Consider the following 19269-nt stretch of genomic DNA (forward strand, 5'->3'; position numbering starts at 1 on the left):
CTCGTCGGACTCCTCATCTGAACATGGGGCTAAACAAGCATTACCTCGATCCAAGCACAGGTCTCGATCTTCGAAGCTTACCTCTACAAAGAGCTCGAAGCATTCTGATCTTACTTCCAAAGCTCATACTACCATTGCCTCTTCAATTTCATCGAGGCATTCGAGGTCGAGGACACCACCTTCGAGGCATTTGTCTCGAGAAAAATCTCCTCTTACTAAGCCTCGTACTCCGCGCACCTCTCCGACTCGGAGCCTTAAGCGAAAACATTCAGCCACTCCTCCTCTGACAGGCAGTGGAGCATCTTCCATCACTTTACATCTTGAATCTGAGCCTGTATCTCAGTATTCACGCGAGGCTTCTCCATCTTTTTCAGTGACACATCGTTCTCGTTCTGTTTCTCCTGAGGAAGCCTCGACCTCGAAGTCTGCTTCCTTTGCTAAATTTGTCTTCGACATGGGGCAGGCTCTTAATATTGATTTACGTTCCGATTCAAAATACACGCCTGAATATCTGGCGGATATGGAACTTTCTCATCCTCCTAAGGAGACTTTACGTCTACCCATGACACCGGTGCTGAAGCAGACGTTTCTACGTAACATGGAGACTCCTTATTCTGTGACAGCTATTCCATCGAAGCTGGAGTCTCGGTATCGTACTGTTCCATGTAAAGGGTTTGAGAAATCTCAACTTTCTCATCAATCTCTAGTGGTGGAATCCTCCCTGAAGAAGGCTCACCCATCTAAGGTGTCTGCAACAGTTCCACCAGGACGCGAAGGGCGAACTATGGACAAGTTTGGGCGCAGACTTTATCAAAATTCTATGATGACAAATAGAATTTTGAATTACAACTATGTCTTTACTTCATATTTTAACCATTTTTTGAAGCAGTTGTCATCGTTTTGCCCAGACTGGCCCAAAGAACGCCTTTCTGAATATAAACATATTATTCAATCTCTATCTCAGTTACGTCTATTCATGTTGCAGGCATCTTACGATGCTTTTGAGCTATCCTCCAGAGTCTCGGCATTTGCAGTGGCTATGAGACGTCTTGCATGGCTCAGGATTGTAGATATGGATCCCAATTTACAAGATCGTTTAGCAAACCTGCCGTGTCAAGGTTCTGAGCTCTTTGATGACTCTATTGAAGCAGCTACTAAAAGGCTTTCTGAGCATGAGCGCTCCTTCGCCTCTCTGCTTCGTCCGAAACCAAAACCTTCTGTGACTAGAGCTTACAGACCTCCAGCTCGTCGTTACCCCATGAAGTCCACACCGGATTTTTCTAGGCCTCCACCTAGACGGCCACAACAACAACGTCCTCAAAAGCCCCAGACACCTGCTCCAACCAAAACAGCTCCGTCTTTTTGACGGTCCAGTGATGAGCATTCCAACCTCTTTACATCCAAATTCCTCCCTACCCATCGGAGGTCGCCTTTCCCTTTTTTCATCTGTCTGGGAAACCATTACATCGGACCTTTGGGTCCTTACGATCATCCGCGAGGGATACTCTCTGCGCCTGCTTCAGGTGCCTCCAGATCACCCTCCAAGAGAGTGTCTTTCCAGTTCCTCGCAACTTCCCCTTCTTCTTCGGGAGGCTCGGGCTCTTCTTCACCTTCGAGCAGTGGAGGAAATTCCTCCTCTCGAACACAACCAGGGGTTTTATTCCAGATACTTCCTGGTTCCAAAGAAGACGGGGGATTTGCGACCTATTCTGGATCTCCGAGCTCTCAACAAATTTCTAGTCAAAGAAAAATTTTGCATGCTCTCTCTCCCGATTCTGTACTCCCTCATGGATCAAGGGGATTGGATGTGCTCACTGGATCTCAAAGAGGCTTATACTCACATTCCTATTCATCCAAACTTTCGCAAATATCTCAGGTTCAAGGTGGGGAACCTTCACCTTCAATACAGGGTTCTTCCATTTGGCTTAGCAACCTCCCCTCGGGTTTTCACCAAGTGTCTGGTTGTGGTAGCCGCGGCCCTTCGAGCCCAGGGATTGCAAGTTTTTCCTTACCTCGACGATTGGCTTATAAAAGCTCCTTCTCTTACAGGGGTTACGCAAGCGACCCTTCAGACTATTTCTTTTCTTCAAAGTCTGGGGTTCCATATCAACTTTCCAAAATCTCAGTTAGTTCCAACTCGATCGATCCAATTTATTGGGGCGGTGTTGGATTCTGTCCGCATGAGAGCTTTTCTTCCTCTCAACCGACAGAATACTCTTTTAAACCTTTGTCATCATGTAGCTTCCCTATCAACTATCAGGGCGCGTCAAATGATGGTCCTTCTCGGTCACATGGCATCTACAGTACATGTGACTCCTTTAGCAAGACTACATCTTCGCATCCCTCAGTGGACTCTGGCATCCCAATGGCAACAAGCTCTAGATCCACCTTCTCGCCATATAACGGTGACACCTTCTTTAAAGAAGTCTCTCCGCTGGTGGATGCTCTCTTCAAATCTTTCCAGAGGTTTGCTGTTTCACCATCTCCCTCATCAGAAAGTTCTCACAACAGATTCGTCCGAGTACGCATGGGGAGCCCACGTAGATGGTCTCCGTACGCAAGGATTATGGACGGCCACAGATCGTCGATGTCATATCAATCTGTTGGAACTCAGAGCGATATTTCTTGCTCTCAAAGCTTTCCTTCACATCCTTCACGACCAAGTAGTCCTTGTTCGGACGGACAATCAAGTAGCAATGTATTATGTCAACAAACAGGGCGGGACGGGTTCCCATCCTCTGTGTCAGGAAGCTCTGAAGTTGTGGCATTGGGCGATTTCACACAACATCTTTCTTAGAGCCGTTTATATTCAGGGTATTCAGAATTGCCTTGCAGACAAATTGAGTCGTCTGCTTCAACCTCACGAATGGACGATCAACTCCCCCACACTTCGTCAAGTATTCAATCGATGGGGGACTCCTCGGGTGGATCTTTTTGCGTCACCCAACAACTTCAAACTTCCTCTGTTTTGTTCCCGCATCTTCTCCCCTCTTCGTCTCGAGGCGGATGCTTTTCTACTAGACTGGAGGAATCAGTTCCTTTACGCCTTTCCTCCTTTTCCTCTGATTCTCAAAACTCTTGTCAAGTTGAAGTCGGATCATGCCACAATGATTCTCATAGCACCTCGGTGGCCCCGACAACATTGGTTCTCTCTTCTTCTGCAACTCAGCATCAAGGAACCTCTTCTTCTGCCAGTTTTTCCTTCTCTGCTCACTCAGAGTCAGGGATCCTTACTTCATCCAAACCTGCAGTCTCTTCATTTGACAGCATGGTTCCTTTCTACCTGATGGATTCTGCTGAATTTTCTCAGTCTGTTCAGGATGTATTTCTGGCTTCCAGAAAACCGTCCACTCGTCAATGTTATAGTCAAAAGTGGACCAGATTCTCTTCTTGGTGTTCCACTCATAATCTTCAGCCAACTTCTTCTTCTTTGGCTTCCGTTTTGGATTATTTACTTCATCTATCCCAGTCAGGTCTTCAATCCACATCTATTAGAGTTCATCTTAGTGCAATTGCTGCCTTTCATCAGCCTTTAGAGGGGAAATCACTTTCGGCACACCCTCTAGTTTCTCGTTTTATGAAGGGTCTTTTTAATCTCCATCCACCTGTCAAACCACCTCCTGTGGTATGGGATCTTAATGTGGTCTTGGCTCAATTGATGAAGCCTCCTTTTGAACCTATTGACTTGGCTCATTTTCGATATCTTACTTGGAAAACTGTTTTCTTGATTGCTCTCACTTCAGCTCGTCGAGTTAGTGAGTTACAAGCTTTGGTTTCGGATCCACCTTTTACTGTTTTTCACCATGACAAGGTGGTACTCCGTACACATCCCAAATTCTTACCTAAGGTAGTGTCTGATTTTCATATCAATCAATCTATTGTTCTACCGGTATTTTTTCCTAAGCCACATTCTCACCCTGGTGAGGCGGTTTTGCATACTTTGGATTGTAAACGTGCGTTGGCTTTCTATCTTCAACGTACTCAACCTCACAGAAATTCTCCTCAACTTTTTATTTCTTTTGATCCAAATAGATTGGGTCATCCCGTCTCGAAGCGTACTATCTCCAACTGGATGGCTGCGTGTATTTCTTTCTGTTATGCTCAGGCTGGTCTTCCTCTACAGAGTCGAGTAACGGGCCATAAGGTCAGGGCTATGGCGGCTTCTGTTGCTTTCCTCAGATCAACTCCTATTGAGGAAATTTGTAAAGCTGCCACTTGGTCCTCGGTTCACACTTTTACTTCTCATTATTGTCTGGATACTTTATCCAGGAGGGATGGCCATTTTGGCCAATCTGTTTTACAGAATCTTTTTTCTTAAATTGCCAACTTCCCTCCTCCCTTTTGATTTAGCTTGGAGGTCACCCATGTGTGGGAATATGCTGCCTGCTTGTCCTGGGATAAAGCACAGTTACTTACCGTAACAGGTGTTATCCAGGGACAGCAGGCAGATATTCCCACAACCCTCCCACCTCCCCTGGTTGGCTTCTTAGCTTGGTATCTGAACTGAGGATCCTCTCAGGAGATGTGCCCCCTAGTTTGGGCGGGAAGGCACGCGCGCATGCGCGATGCAGCAATCGAAAGCTCGAGATCTTCAAGCAAGATGCTTTCGAGGCTGTCCGCTGCGGGGCTCCGTCGGTGACGTCACCCATGTGTGGGAATATCTGCCTGCTGTCCCTGGATAACACCTGTTACGGTAAGTAACTGTGCTTTTGTGCTAGTCCAGAAAGGTCCTCCAGCGTCATCCCCATGGTTGTTTTCAACATGTCCTGAAATCTGTTTGCAGGTCATCCTCTTCACCTGGTTCCATCGATCTTTCCAAACATGATGTCTACCAGTGATCTCTCTCTTCTTTTTCTTCTTTTTTTTTTATAAATCTTTATTCATTTTCAAATGTTAACAGTGACAATGAATTTAAACATAAACACTACACAGAACGCACTTTAAATACACAAATAATTATTAAAAACAATAATTTTCTCCCCCTCTCCCCCATAATTAATAGAAGTACATATTTAATTTCAATAATATAGATAATTAAGTATAGCAAACAATAATACTTTCCCCCTCCTCCCACCCACCCACCCTGGATGTGTAAGGAAGTCAAATAAGAGGAAAGGTACATGATCTCTCTTCTGATGATGTGACCAAAATAAAACAGTCATAACTTCATCATTTGAACTTTGAATGACATAGACGGTTTGATCTCTTCCAGAATTGATTTGTTAGTTCTTCTGGCATTCCACGGCAACCTAAAATCCTTCTCCAGCTCCAAAGCTCAAATGAATCCATCTTCTTTCTGTCTTGTTTCCGTGGAGAGACATAATTAAAAAAAAAAAAAAAGTCAAAGTCCTTTTTTGGCCTAAAGCACTAGTCGCACAAAGTCAGCAGTAGAAAAATGTCCATTCTTGAAAAAAAAACGTTGAAAATGTGGCTTTTCTTGAGAATGGCCTACTTCTACATCCAGGCATTTAATCGCTCAGACCACCACTACGTCTATCCTTATAACATTTTCCCACCCCAAAATTTGCCCAAATCCCAAAACACCCAAAACAAGACCTTTTAGGCATGGGAGAGGCCAGTCCTTTGCCTAGCGCCACAATTCTCTAACTGGCGTCTGTCATAAGCGCCAGTTAGAGAATCAGGGAACCCGTCCCCCACCCCCTGCAAAGATCGCTGGCAGGAGGGATGCCCAATCCCTCCTGCTGGACACCCCCCACAAACCCCGAAAACATCGCCGGCAGGAGGGATACCCAGTCCCACCTGCTGGACACCATCTACCCCATCGAAAGGTAGGCAGCCTCCAGACCCCCAGCCAGACCTCCCCCTTACCTTTCTTAGTTGGTCGGATGGATGGATACTTCATCCATCCGGCAGGCCTGCCTTTACCCAAATGGCAGGCCTTCCCCTTCCCGATGCATCGTGGGAAACACCGGGGAGGGACCTGGGCTAACTGGAATCTTAGGCCTGTCTCCCAGTGCATTATGTGATGTGTTGGGAGTGGCCTAAGATTCTGATTGGCCAGATCCCTTAGGCCCCTCCTATGGGTCAACTCTATTTTGACTAGAGTCGGGCCCTGATTGAGCTGTATTTTCCCTTTGGTGCCATGATCCTCAGCTTACAGGCCTTGGCTCAGTGTGGCTAAGGCAGGCATAGCAGAGAATCTGGATTTGTCTGCATTATGGTCTATGGCTGTCAGAAATTGGCCAAAAAAAAAAATAAAGCTTTTAAAAGAAAAATAATGAAATTAAATGAGAGAAAAAGTTGAGAAAAATTATCAGAATACACAGTGAAACATTTTGTCAAGAAATTGAGAGCTTTTGTTTCATGTTTCTATAGGCCATATATGCACATAAATTTATACTAGTTCTGAACTCTGGGAGAGGGTACGGTTCCATGATGACAAGTAGGATTGTATCAAGCACACAAGTAAGCAACAGAGAAACAAAATACCACACTAGACAGGACAATTAGTACAAACAGGGATAAAGTGTCTTCATCTGCTTTTCCTTAACACCCTGTGAAGTCTTCAGTCATCACAGAAATTAGATTCCCAGTGTCCTTGTTTTCCCTTCAGGTATCTTGAGGTTTCTCTGGTTCAGTCTGTGTATTGAATACTGGTGAACTGTTAATGTCCTTAAATACAGGGTTTTCGGTCTCCTGCGATTTTGTGGCTGTAAGAAGGGCTGCAAAATCTGGCCCTTCATATAAAATTCTGTTCCTGAAGTGTGGTGTCTCCCAGCGTCTTCGATACATATGTTTTGGTTATGTGAACAGATATAGAACTTCTGGGTGAGCGAATTGACCTATTTCCATGCTGTCATGGGTAAACGGATATGCAAATTTATGATGATGTGCCCCATAATTGCCACAGAGTTGTGAAAAATCTACTGCGGTAAACAGGAGATAGATATTAAACTTAGTCCATTGTAATTATAAATGGCTATGTGAGTTGCAAAATAGTTTGTGTTTAGGAATGTGGACTAGATAACCTGATAGCCAATGCAGACAGACATAGCTATGTAAAGAGGCTGTGTGACCCAGTCGAGTCTAGGACACAATTTGACAAGTCACTTGAGATGCAAGGTTTTTAAAGTGTGTTTTGTGTGGTGAAAACCGTGAGTCTCACACCTGCCATTGGCCATCAAATCTTTGGGCCATGTCTCATAGTCTGGCAAAGAACACTGTATTTATCACATTATCGTCTAAATGGATTTTTTTTAATTATCAGCTGGGTATTTTATCTTTTTTTGTACTTTAAAAAAATACTTCAGGTTTGATATACAGTGGAACCTTGGTTTACGAGCATAATTTGGTCCAGAAGCATGCTCGTAAAACAAAATACTCGTATATCAAAGCGAGTTTCCCCATAGGAGCTAAGGGAAACTCGCTTGATATCTCCGTCCATCCCCCCAAGAACCGGCATCGCTCCCCTCCTGCGCGAACCGGCACCCCCCGTCCGAACAACTTCAAATTACCCACCGTCTGGCACCGGCATGCTGCCCACAGGACGTGCCGGTGCCACTTGAAGAAGTTCCTGCCTCTTGCTGGGCGAGAGGGAGAACTAGAAGGCCTTGAGCATGCGCAGATGCATGCTCAAGGCCCAGCAAGAGGCAGGAAGTTCTTCAAGTGGCACTGGCACATCCTGTGGGCTGCGTGCTGGTGCCAGACGGGGAGTAAGTTTGAAGTTGTTCGGGCGGGGGGTGCTGGTTCGCGCGGGGGAGGGGAGCGATGCCGGTTATCGGGGAGGGGGGGTGCTGGCAAATCGAGTCAACACTTGATTTGCGAGAATGTTTTGCTCATCTTGCAAAACACTCGCAAACCGGGTTACTCGCAAACCGAGGTTTGATTGTACAATTTTCATCCACAGAACAATGGGCATTTGTTAGAATTTGATTTGGATCATTCTGATCAATTTAGTGTAATGCTCTTTTAATATAGAGAGAAAAATATTTGAAAAAGGAACAAATGCTTCCCAGATGAAAAGTGCAAGCAGCTTTGAAAGCCTGGCCCCTAGAAAGCCAAGTTTAAGAAGGAAGTTTCAGACATCTTAAACACCAAAATATTGAATAAGATAAGGGGGTGGGATTTTGAAGGATTATAATTGACAATTGTTATTAATTGGTATATGGGTGGGAGGGGGGGCTTCTTATATAAGAATTTATTTGAAGTAACATAAATTGGTATCTGGGAGGATGGGATGGGTTTCTTTATATAATTATTTATTTGGAATAATATAAATAAGAATGTCAAGTGATGATTTAAGGTCTTTCTGAATGATTGTTGTACACCTGTTGTAATTTTTTGAAAATGAATAAAGATATAAAAAAAAAAAAAAAAAAAGAAGGAAGTTTCAAAAGGGAGTAATGCTGCCAATCCTGTGCATTTAGAGGGTAATTCTCAGGCATGTGTGTCCTGTTTATAAAAGTGCAATTAGCATAAAAGTACACTTGTTGGCATGATGGACGTACTTTGCCAGCGGGCATATAGAGGAGCAGGTGTAAACATCCATGCCTGCAGTGTAAGCACAATTTCTACCGCTTAGTGCTAGTATTTTATAAAAACACTTAGGGCTCCTTTTACAAAGCCGCGCTAGCGGTTTTATCGCACGCACCGGATTAGCGCATGCTAGCCGGAAATCTACCGCCTGCTCAAAAGGAGGCGGTAGCGGCTAGTGTGTGCGGCAATTTAGCGTGCGCTATTCCGCGCATTAAGGTCCTAGCGCGGCGTTGTAAAAGGAGCTCTTAGGTAATTTATTTGGCTTTGAGATATGTTTGTTTATTGTAAAAGCTTGATATACAATCCTATCTGACAAGCAGGTCAAGGCAGTTTACAAAATACAAATTAAAAGAACACCATTTATACTTTAAACAGTTTTTTATTGAACATCAAGAAAACCAAATACCTTTATACATACATACATACATATATATATGCCCGTGTCGGGCAGAGCAAATCAGGGCAGTAGCAGGCCGCGAAGCAGCGTGTTTAGAGTGCTGCGGCCCCTGCTGGAGTAAGGACGTTTGTTGGGACCGCGGGGTGGGAAGAGAAGAGGAGCGGCGGCAAGGAACTAAGGGAGCCGAAGGTAGGGTCGGATGGGAGGCTGAACAGGGGTTCGGGTGTGCCGGGGAGAGGAACGAAGACGACGCCGACGACCGGAGAGAGAGAGAGCCGCTGCAGCATCTCTGAAATTGAAAAAAACTTCGGTCTTGACTTTTTTTTTTTTTTTTTTAGTTGAAAGACGCGGCGGTGGCTCCTCTCATGATCCCCACCTGCGTCGGAAGTCCGACGCAGGCGGGGATCGTGAGAGGACCCACCGCCGCGTCTTTCAAAGAACCGTAAGCCGCGCATGCGCACTTCCTATGTGTCGCTACAGCTCACAGAAAAGCGGCGCACACTTAGGAACTGCGCATGCGCAGCTTACCATTTTATTATATTAGATATATATTTGTTCCTGTTATCAAATCTGTATTCCCAACCAAATCCTTTGACAAATCAGCATATTAACAAGCTAAAAAAATAAAAATTATTTCACAATAAATTGTACTAATAATTTCAATAGTTAAAGAATGATATTTAAAATAGATACATACATACCACACAAAAACAAGAAACCAGAAGAGGATAGTGGTTATAAAAAAATAAAATCCAATCAACTATTTGTTAATGCCTTCATGTGCTAATGCTATTTGCTGCTGAAGCCTTACCGTCCTGTAAATGTTTTTATGGGATTTTGTCTTTCCATCTTGTTTGATAAATTTGAAAGAAGGTTTCAATAATGATACTGTTAGCTTATGTTTTTATTGTGTTCTGTGGAAACATGTTTTAGTATTTTAATATGTATGCATGTAATTTTGTAAACCGCATAGTTTTTATGAAATAGTGTTATGAAATAATTGTCTTTTAATATGTATTTTCACTTGATGTAAGAAATGAAAAGGAATAAAGATTTACAAAAAAAAAAAAAAAGAAAAATAAATAAATAAAAAACTAATACAATTAACTAGGCCAGCAGTGAATAGGGGCTTAAAGTGAGTCTGCAGTGGAGCCAGTAAGGAGGCTTGGGCAGTAACCTAATCCAAATATTGTAGCAGAAAGATATACAGCAAAACTTGGCATTTAAAGCGTGCACTGTTAAGCCTTTGAGTGGGTGTGGAATGTGTGTGTTGCTAGACTTGATCAGGTGGGGGGAAGCCAAATGGAGCAGTCTTTAACACTAGAATTAACTGGAACTGTATATGCCAAATAGAAGCTGCACTGGCACAGTACACTTTGGCCCAGATGCACTAAAGTCAGCAATCGTCTAACGATCGTCGCTAAACCGGTTTTGGCTAGTTTAGCAACGATCGGATTTTCCAACCTGATGCACAAAACAGCTCACTGCGTGGTTTTATGCACGATTACTCATTCTCCAATCCGGCCCTGCAAATAAGGTAATTAATATTGAAATGAGGTAAACTAACAGAGCGATTAATGCTCTTAACATGGCTTCCTGATGCACAAAAATATTATCACTTTTAGCAATCCAAAAAAAAAGCGACTGGTCAAGACCAGTCACTTACTTACCTGTCCTACCGATAGTTCAGCCATGAAATTAATATATGTATAACATACCATACCTTTTTTTTTAATGGGCACAGATGCTTTGTGTGTGTTACACATTCACAATATCTGCCCCCTTAAAAAAAAAAAAAAGACAATGTGAACTGAGCCCCTCCCCCCCCGATGATGAGCTGTCACATTCCCCTCCCCCACGACAATTGCTGGTTCCTGACCCCCCTGATGATAATAGCCATCTCCACAACAGCAACGCACCCAGAGAGACAGGAGGGATGCCCACTGTCTTGCCTCAGCAACCTGGTTGTGCATCCGAGCCACCTGGACCTCCCTGACTCTCCCCAGCACTGCTCCACACAACCCCTCCCCAACATCCCCCCACCAAACATGAAGATCCCTCCTCCCACTCCACCAAGACCCCAAAAGATAGCCCTAGTGGGTCAGCTCAGACCCCCCAACCCAGCTCAAACAGCCCCTCCCAGCCCTTCCCCTATACCTTGTAGAAGCTGGCAAGCAGGATGTCAACTCCCTCTTGCCAGCAGGCCCTCCTCTTCTAAATGGCAGGCCTTCCCCTTCCTGTGCCACTCCCATAGGAGAGCCTTAAGGTATCCAGGCCAATCAGGGCCTTAGGTCCCTCCCAGGTGCACCCCAGGATGCACCAGAAAGGGGAAGGTTGCACCATGGAGTGATACAGAGGCATTTTAACATTCTTAGTCTTGTTAACTATCTTTTTGAAGGTATGGTCTCCAGAATTGTACACAGTATTCTAAATGAGGTCTCACCAGAATCTTATACAGAGGCATCAATACCTCCTTCCTTTTTCCTACTGTTCATACATCTCCCTATGCACCCTAGCATGCTTCTAGCTTTTGCTGTTGCCTTTTCAACCTGTTTGGCCATCTTAAGATCATCAGAGTAGCTAAAACTTAAGTAATCATCCAGGTAAAAGGCAGAAAGGGAACATACTCATAACAGCAACTAGCAATTAGAAAAAAAACCCTATTGATGCTCCCTCATCTGTTAATTGGTCAATCTCATGCTGCAATAGCCTCTTTGCTTTTCCCCATTCCCAAGACATAGAAACATGATGGCAATTGCTCCGTTCAGTCTGCCCATCCGCAATAACCATTATCTCTTCCTCTCTCTAAGAGATCCCATGTGCTTATCCCAGGCTTTCTTGAATTCAGACACAGTCTCTATCTCCACCACCTCCTCCGGGAGACTGTTCCACGCATCCACCACCCTATCACTATGCCCTCGGTGTAGAGTTTCCTTTCAAATGAAAGACTCGACTCATGCGCATTTACATTATGTTGGCATTTAAACATGTCCCCTCTCCCGCCTTTCCTTTAAGTCTGTCCCCATACGCCTTATGATGAAGACCATGCACCATTTTAGTAGCCTTTCTCTGGACCAACTCCATTCTTTTTATATCTTTTTGAAGGCCTCCAGAATTGAACACAATATTCTAAATGAGCCTCACCAGAATCTTATACAGAGGCATCAATACTTCCTTTTTCCTACTGGTCATACATCTCCCTATGCACCCTAGCATCCTTCTAGCTTTTGCCGTCACCTTTTCAACCTGTTTGGCCACCTTAAGATCATCACATACAATCACACCCAAGTCCTCTTGCTCTTTTGTCGTGCACATAAGTTCTTCACCCCCTAAACTGTACTATCTCATTACTATAGTTTAGACTTCCCTGTTGTATTACCTTGCTCCTTTGATCCCAACCCTAGGAAATACAGAAACTCGTTTAGCTTGGACCCAGATTTTTGTCTCTCTGTTAGCTCTTCCCAGATGAAATTTCTTCTCCCATTGACAACTGATTTTGGACTAGGACTCCACCCTTGATTCTGCATTTCAGAAGTTGGCCCTTGTGAACATTTCCCATGTTGTAAGCACCTTAAACTATCACTAGTAGAAAACAAATGCCAAGTTTTAAGCTTTTTCTAAAATTGGTGCATTTTAAATATATTTTATTTAAAATTTATTATACCGCCCACTCGAGCCTTCTAGGCGGTGTACAAAAATGCCATAACAATATACCAATTAAAATTTAATTTAATCAAAAACAAACCAAGGGAAAAGACAATTTAAGGACAAAGACGAACGGGAACAAAAGGGAAAAGGGACTGGAACTAAAATTAATAGAAAGAAAAAAGGGGACGAACAAAAGGTTGGGGAACTAAAAGTAGAAATATTTCTTAAATCTAAGTCGACCTTAGCATTTTTTGGGACATTTTTGAGGTGGTAATCATTGATGAAGTTTTTAGCAGGAACACAGGTTTATTCCATGGGTAAAAAGAGGGAGTTAGAGAAACCAAACTAGTGTTTTATACTCGACCAGCCTACTGATTCACCACAGGGGAAAGGGTATCTGATGTGATATGGGAAAATCTCCATTTGTAAAGGTGTGGAATCGGCATTTGCTTGTGTTTTGTTTTTTCTAAAAGGTAATGGGTTGTTTTTATCTTCTCTTTTCTTCTCCAGTTGCGCATAACTGTCTGGTCCTTGTGCACAAAATCTGTATCGTACATCAAATATCCCAAGGCCTGTCAACAGGGTCAGTAACTGAAACCTATTATAAGATGGCTATTTTCTTAATTTAGCAGCAAAGAAAGTAGAAATTAGCACCGTAAGCTGATCTATTTATTCAATAAGTCGTTAATTTATATATACCAAGTTGCACAAACTGCATGACTGCAAAAGATGTTGATGGAATCTGTGTGGGTAGGACTAAGCAGATGCGAGGCAATGCAGTACCAGACGAGGAATGGCAGGAGCTGATCTGTAGCGTCTTGGGCTTCTGAAGCCATATCTTTCATATTTGTGTTGCTTTGGATTTGAGACCTTTTTTTTTTTTTTTTCCTCAAAGCAAGATCCAAACCTACTTTACAGTGAATGCTTCAGAATTACAGGGAGTGGAGGTGCTTGCACTGCTTGAAGGTTTTCAATATTCTTTTTATTCTCTCTCTCTCTCTTTTAAATAATGAATGTAGCATTATGAGTAATTTTCTCTTTTAGTTTTGTTGGCATTAAGTACAAATATAAATCTTGATCTCATAAGAAACAGTATTTGTATATTCATTTTTTAAAAATCAAATCCCCCACTGTCAGTCCTGCTTTCCTGGATGGGTGGGAGATGTAAAAGGCTTAGTTTCTAGTCTGGCTCCTTGCCCATTCTGCTAAGACATTGTGGCCAGTTCCATTCTGTTTTGCTGGTTATTTATGGCAGTTAACCTCACTTTTGCCAGCAGGAGTTGCCTTCACTAAAGATGGTCGTCATATGGCCTTGGCAGAGAGACGCGACTGTCAGGACTACATAAGTATCTTTGTCTGCAGTAACTGGCAGCTATTAAGGGTAAGAAATCTCTCTTCTCTGAGATGTAGTAGATATCTGTTCAGTATACACCCACACACTCAGAAATGCATATGGGGTTAGCACTACATTTATAGAATCGACCTTGATATTAGGTACTTTCCAGGCTGACTTATCCAAGAGGTCTAAAAAGAGAATACCATTTTACCCTCCCTAATAGCCATATCCACATTTGTGAAGGCCAAGCATGTGCCTCTCTTGAGCGACTGGAAAGCAATCGTAGTCCTGGACCTCAGTGCTCCATTTGCCAGTCAGGGTTCCTGACTCCTGCATTCTTAAATTAAAACAGATGATAAACAGAGACATATACCCAAGGAAAAAAGAGAGAAAACAAAGATAAATGTGCTATATATTAAGAATTAAACTGAACGAGTGAGCAACTGTATCCTAAATCTGAATATAACCAGTTAATATTATTTACCACTAAATGTAAAATCTAATTTAGTTTCTCTTCATTTTAAAGCATTTTGGCACAGAAACTCAGGACTTGGCTGGCATTGACTGGTCTCCTAATGGCTGTGTCTTAGCCGTATGGGACACCTGCCTACAGGTATGAAACTCTGAAAGAAACAATATAGTTGTCTTGGTATATGTTTTCAATACAAAAAAAAATTATTTTTTAAATGCTGAATGCAGATCTTTTGCATTAAAAATGTCTTGAAACATGGTAGGAAGTATGGCATGGTATTAGGGTAAGGTTGTGAGTAAAGGTGGACGGAGGAGGGCAACATAGGGTAAAATTATAGGTTTGAGGAAGAGAAGATGTGAATAGGTTGGGAGAGTGGGCAAGAGAGTAAGATGGTTCTTTGTTTCAAGGTCTCTGAAGCTCCTTTCCATCTGTCTAATTGATTATTAGCTGGTGCTAATTTTGGTGTATTTTGGCTGACTGTTTTATTTAGGCACCACTTTTTTGTATTTGCATCATTAGGATAATTCAAGTCCAATAAAAAATTGCTTATCTAAGTGGATTGATAGATGTGAATGTTACTGGATACAGCATTAGAAATCCAGTGACAGGTAATAGGAGCCTCTTAGCCACCTGATTTCAAGAGTGATCGCCTGCATATTAGTCCTTAAAGATGGTAGGGCTAAGAACATCGTGTCTTTCACCCATCAGTGTGTGTGCACATGTATTAGGCCCCTGGGACACAAGCAGTGATGGTAAAGATCAAAGCTTGCCTTCAGCAATCTCAGGACCTTCCTTTCTACAAGAAGGGTATATGTATGGGCAGCAAACCCCACAAAAGGAAGACCCTGTAAGCAGCAATTTGCTTCTATATTTGAAACCTACAAGCAAATAATCACCCCAATTGTGTTTATCCTTTCAACAATGGAAGGGTTTGTGCTTCTATTTTGTATCTTTGGGGAAAATGCTTACAATTATATTTCTGGCCTCTGTTGAGTCATGGTAATATAGATTGGGAAAATGATTGTTTGTATTTAATGTACACTTGATGTATGTATTAAAATGAATAAAGATTTTGAAAAAAAAAAAAAAAAGAATGTAGCTCACCGAAACCCCCCCCCCCCCCAAATGAACCTTGTAATAGCTGGACAGATAAGTGTGGGAGGATTACATTGGGGGGGGGGGGGGACGTATGGCCATACTGCCTAAGTGCGTGTCTTGAACTCAGATCCTGTATGTTTCAGTTTAAGGTTTTGTTATACTCCTTGGATGGACGGTTACTATCAACATATAGTGCTTATGAATGGTCTTTGGGCATTAAATCTATTACCTGGAGTCCCAGCAGTCAGTTTTTAGCCATTGGCAGCTACGACGAAAAGGTAAAATATAGGTTGAATGTGTTTAAATTTTTATGAAATGGATTATTGCATAAAAAGAAAAAAATGGCCCTGCTATTGTAAATTTCCTCTTCAGGTGCGGATTCTGAATCATGTGACCTGGAAACCAATTGCAGAGCTGGAACATTTGGCAACAATTAACGATCCCAAGATAGTAAGTACAATGATGATTTTTTTTTTTTTTTTTAAGTTTCACTCAGTTTAGCACTGGTAGAACTTGTAAACCAGAAGTGGGATAATTCTATTCTTTGACTGCAGATGACTTCCCTATGGATTTGCACATGCTGTTTGGAATGTGAAATAAATGAACACTTTTGAGATAAGCGGAAAATAAAGTTTGGCAGCTCTGTCATTGTAAGGTTAAATGGAATCCTTTTAAAGGGCTTTTATTGTTGTTGTGGTAGGTAGAAATTTCCAGTGTTTGTTTGGAGCATTTCTCCTTCTGTCATCTTGGGGGTGGGAAGAAAAATCATAAGGATGACATTGAGAAAAAGTCACTTGGGCTTAAAAGCACAACAGGGGATGATTTACCCAGACATTATGAAATAGTTATATCATTTCCTTTGTTATGATCATATAAGAGGACGACATGATTGTGTTAATCACCCGGTCTTACTGTGGATTTCATCTAGCTGCATGCAAGGTTGTATTTGAAGTAGTCGAGCAATCAACATTTTCCATCTAGTTCTTGATGCCGTTAGAGCCAGGTTAGCCTAATGATTAGAGCAGCAGGTTAAAAATCAGGGAAACCAGATACTTGTAAGCTGCCCATTGCCTGAAAATCCAGGTATAGAGGCATAGCTTGGTGTTTTAGAGCAGCAAGCTGAGAACCAGAACAGCCACAAATCCCTTGTGATCTTGGGCAAGTCACTCGATTTTCCATTGCCTCAGGTATAGACTTGGATTATGAAGTGAAAGGCTGCTACTTTACCTCACCAGAGTTCCGATGTGATACAAAAAAAAACAAATAAAAATAAAAACCAACAAGATTACATTGTATATTCCAAAGCAAATAACTTTTTATTCTAGTAATTAGTATTACAGCAGCATTTGTCAAATCAGAAGTAAATCAGTTTGGACATATACAATGGAGAGAAAAAAAACCTCGTGAACAATGCCGACATCTTTTTGTAAGCATGGCGCAGTCTCTCTAAGGAAACTCTGCCACAGCATGGGGGTTTTATACAGAAAGTATCTTTTTCTCAGATCCTTCCCCTGGCTGGGAATATGTATCACCCTATTGGATAAACCAAATGCCTATCTAACCCTTTCCTAGTCCAGACCTCCATTCTTCCCTGGGGGGCCCTGGACAGGCATAGCTTCTAGAACTTTCTTCTTCTTGAAGTTTCCATTCTTCACATGGGTACAGCATCACTTTATCAGTTCTTAGGTTCCCGGATGATAAGAGTGTCTCGCTGACTTGCATTTTTCTTTCAGCACTGTTCATTGTCTTTCCAGCACTGGTTGGTGTCCTTGAGAATACACACATTAGCATCTCAGCATCTGAACTGAAACCAGTTTGCAAAAGCCCGTGACTTCAGCAAAATGTAGGAATAGGTCTTACAACCTGTAAAAGTCTCCCATAGGCTCCTGTCATCTATCTCAATTGTAAGCTCTTTGGGACAGAAATACCTATTGAGCTATTACCGAGAAAGGTGTTCTTCCATAAAATGCAGAATTCCAAATCCTCACAGCATGAATGATGTCACCAATGGAATGGGTTTGGGATGGTTTCTCCAGCTTAAAAGCCATAAAAGCCTTTGAGTTGCTTCATTGTGCCTCTGCAGGACCACTTGTCTTCATCTCCACGGAGCTTGCTAAATGTTCAGTACTGGAGCTGGGTTTGATGTGGATTGGATGTTGTTTTTTTTGTTTCTTTTTTTTTTGGGGGGGGGGGGTTCTTGCTAAAATTTTGTAAAATTTTTGTTTTTATTCCTCATGTTCTGTCCCCGTCATGTGGTATTTTCCTAGGGTTTTCGGTCATTTTCAAGTTTCTGTGTTTTGGGAGGGGAGTGTTGTGATGGCCCAGTGTAGGCCTTGATTTGAGAACTTCAGACTTGATTTTGCAACAGTTATTTTTCCGGATGAGATGTTTTTAGAAAAAAAAAAGCCCTTAGCACCTTAAGAAAATGCAGCAGGACAATACATAGCTATTATGGATACTCGTAACTGGTGTTTGCAGAGTCTGGGAACCATGCTTGTTCTTATTTTAAATTATTTTCCTGGTGTTCTAGACAAATCCTTTGTGGTTGAGAAAAGCAACATGAACTGATTTTTGGTACCGAGAAGTTCAGTTTCTCAACTTCTGCCTACATCAGTGACTGTCCTTAAAGTGCCTCTGGTCTTGGGAAAACACGTGGATAGGTTCCACATCCAGGGCTTGTAGGCCCCCTCCCTCCCCCCTCCCTGGTAAACTCTGATAAATTTCCTGGAATTGAGAGCAGTAATGGAATGCTATAAAGGCTTTCAAAGATATTGGTACAAGTATTTTTTTCCCTCCCGATTCCTGTCTGTATTTTATGTAATCATATTGTTAAAATGTTAGTTTCTCTTTATTACTGTTTACTCGGATTTTGTACATCGCTTAGTAATTTTAATAGGTGATTCATCAAATGTATTAATAAACTTGAAACTTGAAGTAAGCAGTGAAGTTGTCAGGTCAGAGTTGTCTTGGCTTCATTATCCATCTCAAATCAGCCTTCATGGAGGAAATTTGCCCAGCTGTGACATCCATTTACAGCACGCTTCTATCTAGAAAACAGCTCCATAGGCAATAGTAGGTTTGGCCAATCCCAGTTCTATCTCCACCAGGCTCATTTCTTTTGTGTTCAAGGCTACTTTCCAAAAAAAAAAAAAAATACCACAAAAATGGATAATTTTCACTTTTTGTTGAAGACATTCTGAAACTAAGGTGTCTCAAACTGAGAGGACTTGCTCTTCTGCTTGTCCTGGGTGAAAATCATTTACCTGTAGCAGATGTTCTCTTTTGACAGCAAGTCCTCAAATACCTGATGATCTCCCTAAGGACTTGCGTTATACTTGAGCTGAATAAGTAAACTGAGGTAGTCCTTCATAGGAGCAGCAGGCAGGAAGTAGCACCCACGTGCAGTGGATCGACGCAAAACATTTTGAGACTTATTAAGCTGGAGAAGCTATCCCACATGGGCTCCATTGCTAACATCACCCATGCTGTGAGGATTTGTGTCCTGCTACAGGACAGTAACTTGGGTTTGATTAAAATCCCTCCCTCTCCTTTCCTTGTGTCTGTTGGAGGGAGAGGAGGTAATTAGTAAATGCAGCCTTAACTTTTTTGTTTTATAAATCTTTATTCATTTTCTTATGTTACAACAAGTGTATCAAATAAACTCATTAGAAACTTGAATATACACACTTGATTAACTCACATATTAAGATCAAATTTAACATTTCTTTAGAAAATTAATATTTTATAAAGTTATAATATTATGCAAGAAATCTAAATTTATATAATTCTTATTGAATATAATAATCCCCCATCCCTCCCTCC

The 19269-nt window shown here is 42.1% G+C and overlaps 1 protein-coding gene across 6 annotated transcripts in view; it reads left to right on the forward strand.

The window, feature by feature from the left end:
- The window catches only part of WRAP73 (WD repeat containing, antisense to TP73), a 35880-nt gene that overhangs the window by 10991 nt on the left and 5620 nt on the right, over positions 1-19269 (forward strand). For 5 of the 6 annotated variants that reach the window (XM_033921767.1, XM_033921769.1, XM_033921768.1 and 2 more), the window contains exons 4-8: positions 13052-13124; positions 13816-13922; positions 14404-14490; positions 15591-15725; positions 15820-15897. In XM_033921767.1, coding sequence (XP_033777658.1) covers positions 13052-13124; positions 13816-13922; positions 14404-14490; positions 15591-15725; positions 15820-15897 — 480 coding nt within the window. The remainder of the gene's footprint in view (positions 1-13051; positions 13125-13815; positions 13923-14403; positions 14491-15590; positions 15726-15819; positions 15898-19269) is intronic. The other variant, XM_033921766.1, reaches the window with a different exon arrangement.

Source organism: Geotrypetes seraphini, chromosome 15 (genome assembly GCF_902459505.1).
Source record: "Geotrypetes seraphini chromosome 15, aGeoSer1.1, whole genome shotgun sequence".
In the NCBI taxonomy this organism is placed as follows: Eukaryota; Metazoa; Chordata; class Amphibia; order Gymnophiona; family Dermophiidae; genus Geotrypetes; species Geotrypetes seraphini.